At 49.6% G+C, this 5,117-nt stretch overlaps 1 protein-coding gene across 1 annotated transcript; it reads right to left on the bottom strand.

Annotated features, from left to right (window-relative positions):
- Positions 1 to 3,334: 3,334 nt before the first annotated feature.
- Positions 3,335 to 4,240, bottom strand: FFAR1 (free fatty acid receptor 1). The gene has a single exon (XM_007954879.1). The coding sequence runs from the start codon at positions 4,238 to 4,240 to the stop codon at positions 3,335 to 3,337; it is 906 nt and encodes a 301-aa protein (XP_007953070.1).
- Between the last annotated feature and the right edge of the window lie 877 nt (positions 4,241 to 5,117).

Below are 5,117 nucleotides of genomic sequence, written 5' to 3'. Positions count from 1 at the left end.
AATCACTGGTGTGGGCTTGTCTCTAGAGTAACAGCACTACTATTACTTCAGAAGGAAGACTGAGCAATCTAACTACTAATAATGATGACAGCGATGATAGCAGCTACACTTTGTTGTTGTTGTTGTTGTTGTTATGTGCCGTCGAGTCGGCCCCGACTCATAGCGACCCCTCCTTGGGTTTCCGAGGCAGTATCACTACGGAAGTAGGATTGCCCAACCTAGTGGGGACATAATCCATAATCCCCTTCGCATGGCATCATCCTTATGTTGTGGAATTCTTGAGCCTCACAGTAGAGAAGTGTGGTAGTTATGTGTGTGTGTCAACTTGGCTGGGCCTGGTTGAGTGGCAGGGCAGCTGGTGGTAGGTATTCCCCATGATGAGACTGGCAATCAACTCCATGGTGGGATCTACCACGAGCAGCTGAGTAGCTGCCTTTGGGATGTGGTCTGCTTCCTGGATATAAGGAGAAGCCTTGGGAATGGTCTGTAGCCTATGGCACGCTTGGACCCTATATGTAGCCGTGTTGTTGCTCAGCAGCCTGCTATGCTTTGCCGACCTTGGGACTTACAATGGACTAAGTTAATGGCCTGTCGTGTGCTTTGGTAACATCGGGACCGTGCCTCTTTACTTGTCAACCTTGGGGCTTCTCAGCCTCAGCAGCCAGCAGCTATCTGAGTGAAGAAACACATCTAGCTCCAGTGGGACAGGAGTAGGAGACAGAACTGGACCCCAAGGTTGAGGAGCTTTCACCCAGCTCTAGAGCCTGGCACTTGGAATTCGGATTTGTAGCCTCCTGACTGTAAGAGAATAAACTCCTGTTTGTTAAGGCCATCCTATTTGTGGTATATTTCTTGTCAGAGGAGCACTAGGGAACCAGAACAGGAAGGGACTTGCTCCAAGCAGTATAGCTGTGAAGTATGGCCACCAACATCCAAACCCAAGTTCTGTCTAGCATTGGAGATTATTTATTCATCCCTTCAAGTATTTAAAGAGCACAATGAGAATGCCTTAGAGCAAGAAGTTAGACAATAGCAAGTGCTGACGAGAATGTGGAGAAATTGAAAGCCTCCTTCACTGCTGGTGAGAATGTACCATGGCACAGCCACTTTGGAAAATAGTTCAGTGATTTCTTATAAAATTTGCCTAAATTTGTCATGAAGCTCAGTAATCCCTTTCTAACTATCTACCCAGAGATGAAATGAAATGAAAACATCTGTTCACATAAAGACTTGCTCGTAAATGTTCGTAGCAGCCTTATTCAGAATAGCCAAAAAAAAAAAAAAAAAGGAAACATCAGCTGATGGGCCATCAACTGGTGAATGGGTAAAATGTGGTGTATCCCACAATGGAATACCACTCAATGATACCAAGGAATGAAACACCATGCATTCTACAATAAAGAAACAAAGAACCACTGGAGAAAATATTACTGGTGCACAGATTTGATGTGCTGGGTAGACTGGTACGAGATACAGGGCTCACGGGGGTCGTGTGCTCCAAGGAGGAGCTTGATTCTCTTCAAGTAACTGGGAGAAGTGGCCCAGTGCCAGCAGGTGCATAGCGAGGAGTCCTTGGCATTATGGGAGGAGCAGGGGGCTACCTGGGTTGGTGTTTTGGCTTTCATTGGAATTCTCTGGGGTCACCAATTACACAGGGGGAGAGTTTGTTTATGGGCATGTTACTGAATTTCTTGGCCTCTCTGTTTCCGTATTTATAAAACAAGGGTAACAGAACTTGCTCCAGAAGTTGTTATGAGCAACCATTCATTCAGCAAATATTTATTTATTGCCCACTGTGTACCAGGCTCTCTTTTGGCACTGGGTACATATCAGTGAATAAAACAAAAATCCTTGCCCTTGTGGACATTCAAGCATGAAAAGAGATCGTTTGTGCAAACCAGTTAGTGCATGCAGGCATGTAGCTCACACGTGGTGTGCTCCTGTATGTTCATGATGTTATTGGAGGAACAAGGCTGGCTCCTCCCCCTGCCTTATCAGAGCAGATCTCTGATGGGTTTGCCCCTTCACAGCCATGCTCCTCTGCCAGCTATCTCACAAGTTTATCTTTCACCTTCACAGACCTGACCACAAGCATGGCTGTTGACCCCAACACCCCAGACTTGTCAAATGTTCCCTGGAGGATCACATTCCACTTCCTTACTGTGGGGCCTCAGACAAGTTTCTTAACCCCCTAAAATGAAGACAGTAATAACATCTGGCTTCAGCACAGAGTACCTTTGTGCAAATTAGAAAAAGGGCCCCTTCCAGGTGAGCATTTCCCTGCACCAAAGGTGAACTGCTTGAGGAGTGGGTGATGACTTTGTTCAAATTAGAATAAGATGCTTCTTCCACTGGGTTGAGGCAGCCCCACGCCAGGTACATGGCTCGGTGGGCCAAGCATATGCTAGAATTTAGTCAGTGTTTTCTCCCTCTCCCTGGCACCCTTGTGCAGTGAACAACCTGCCCAACCATACAGCAGCAGCATGGCTAAATAAAAACATTATGTAAGGATGAAATGAGACAGCCCTTGCAAAGCTCTCTGCATCTTGCCTGGTACTAAAGACTCCATATTTGTTTGCAACTGTTATTGTTGTTGATTGTATTTTCCCTCCATAAGCTGAAGCATTTTCTCCAAGCAACTTCCTGTTCACAGCTCTAATGCTGCCCCCTTGTGAGCTCATAAAAGTACAACAGTCTCATTATCTTGTCTCCTGCTTGCTCCCTTATTCAGAAATTAACGTCTTTCCTTGGAAATCATTTGTGAGTAAACCCAAAAGACCCAAACTCATTGCCATTGAGTCAATTTCTACCAAGAGTGATGCTGTGGGACAAGTAGAACTGCTCCATGAGGTTTAAAAGGCTATAAATCTTTACGGAAGCAGACTACTTCATCTTTCTCCTGCGGAGTGCCTGGAGGGTTTAAACGGCTGACATTTTGGTTAGCAGCCAAATGCTTTAACCACTGTGCTACCAAAATTGTATCATCAGAGTGGCATGCCCTCCAGAGGAGAGCCAAGCTTCTCTTCTCCTTTCCCAGAAACATAGGGTCTCTGTCCATAGCACACTGGAGAAAGACAGGAAAGGTCATGAGAAAAGGAGAGACAGGGCCATGGAGCCCAGCCCAGGTAAGCTTACCTTCCTCCTGTGGCTCCACTCCTGGTCTCCATTCTTCTCTCCCCTGTTCTTCTCTCCCGACTGAGATACCATCTTCTGCCAGACTTGGCCCTTTCTGTGTGAGTGTCTTCAGGGATGCCTCCAGGCAAGACTGCTCCCACCAGGGTCCTGGAGAAGCAGCCTGACTCCCCTGCTCGGCTCCCCTCCCCCTCAGCAGTAGCTACTGCTTCCGGGATGTCATCTCTTGCATTTTTGCCATGCATGCTATCCACCTGCCAGTCCCCCCTCCCAAGTAGCCAGTCACCAGTGGGTTGAGCACAACACTCCAGGCACCTGTGATGAGTCCCAGCTTCCGCCAGCCACTTCCCATGCTGGGGTGCAGGAAGCCAGCCACATTGGAGGCATTGTAAGGCCCTAGGCAGAGCAGCAGGGTGAGCAGAGCCCCACCAGCTACCCAGGCTGCCCTCAGCTTCCGTCTGTGGCTCAGACCTGAGTGGGCTAGTGCCCGGAGGCAGCCCACATAGCAGAAGGCCGTGATGGTCAAGGGCAGGAAGAAGAGCAAGAGGGAGAGACTGAGGCGAGCAGGGCCAGCTGAAGCCGGGTCCCAGGCCTCCAGGCAGACTGGAGAGCCATTGACTGGTGTGTTGATGCCCAGGGAGTTGGTGGTATTGTCCATCCAACCTCCTGGACCCTCCAACCCAAAGACCAGCCCCAAGTGACAGAGGACAATGGCCCATATAGCCACACACACACCCCAGGAGTAGCATGGCCTCCGGGCAGCTTGGTACCCCAAGGGGAAGGCTGCTCCCAGGTAGCGGCCAGCACTCAGGGCAGTCAAGAAGATCCCACCTGCATAGAGGGGACCAAAATGGGCCAGGGCAAAAGGAGGACAGAGGAAGACTGGGAGAGGCCAGGCTCCCCCAGCCAGGGCCTCCACGGCCTTCAGGAGCAGAGAGACTGCCAGCAAGAGGTCAGAGCAGCCCAGGTGCAGGGCGTAGACAAGGCTGGGGGTAAGGCGGAACCGGGCATGGGACACAGCACCTCGGATAACCAGCACATTCAGTGGGAAGCCCAGCGTAAAGGCGGCCAGATAGAGGGCAAAGGAGAGCTGTGGAGGCAAGTCCATGGGGTCAGGGGGCTGGCCTCCCCAGCTCTCTGCGTTCAACACGCTCCGTGTCCTCAGGTCTCACAGCATCAAAGAAGAGGAGCTCCTGGAATAACAAACTGGTTTTAGAGGTGCTTGGAGAGTTAGAAAAGGAACTGTGGTCATGCAGTGATTAAGGCATTTGGCTACTAACCAAAAGGTTGGCAGTTCGATCCCACTAGGCACTGTGCAGGTGAATGATGAGGCAGCCTGTTTCCATAAAGATTACAGCCTTGGAAACCCTATGGAGCACTTCTGCTGTCTTGTAGGGTTGCTTTGAGTCAGAATCCACTCGATGGCAGTGTTTTTTTTTCAGTTTGCAGTATTAGAACCAAGTAGTGAGTGAGGTAGTGGAATAAATGGGGACCTCTAGAGGGCGGTGACAGTAATTTACTAAGAGTCAGGGTTAGCCTTCAACCCTTTGCTATCTTTCCATCACTCTCACTGCCATGGAGTTGGATCCGACTCATAGAAACCCCTCCTTGGGTTTCCGAGGTGGTATCACTACAGAAGTAGATTGCCCCATCTTCCTTCCGAGAAGTAGCTGGTGGGTTTGAACTGCCAGCCTTCTGGTTAGCAGTCAAATGCCTTAGGCACTACGCCACCACAGCTCCTTCCATCATATTACCTTTTAAAATGAAGAAAGCAACACTGTGTAGAAGAAGATAGAACACAGGCATGCTCATCCCATATGAGGAAACCCACTGCCATTACGTCCATTCTGACTCACCCTAGAGGACAGAGGAGAACTGCCCCATAGGGTTTCTGAGGCTGTACATCTTTATTAGGGAGCTCTGGTAGCATAGAGGCTAAGACACTTGCCTGCTAACCAGACGGCTGGCGGTTCAAACCCACCAGC

Source organism: Orycteropus afer, unplaced genomic scaffold (assembly GCF_000298275.1).
Source record: "Orycteropus afer afer isolate SDZICR_OR568_19922 unplaced genomic scaffold, OryAfe1.0 scaffold00476, whole genome shotgun sequence".
In the NCBI taxonomy this organism is placed as follows: Eukaryota; Metazoa; Chordata; class Mammalia; order Tubulidentata; family Orycteropodidae; genus Orycteropus; species Orycteropus afer.
Note: the sequence above shows the minus strand (reverse complement) of the source record. Positions and strands in the feature narration are given on the sequence as shown.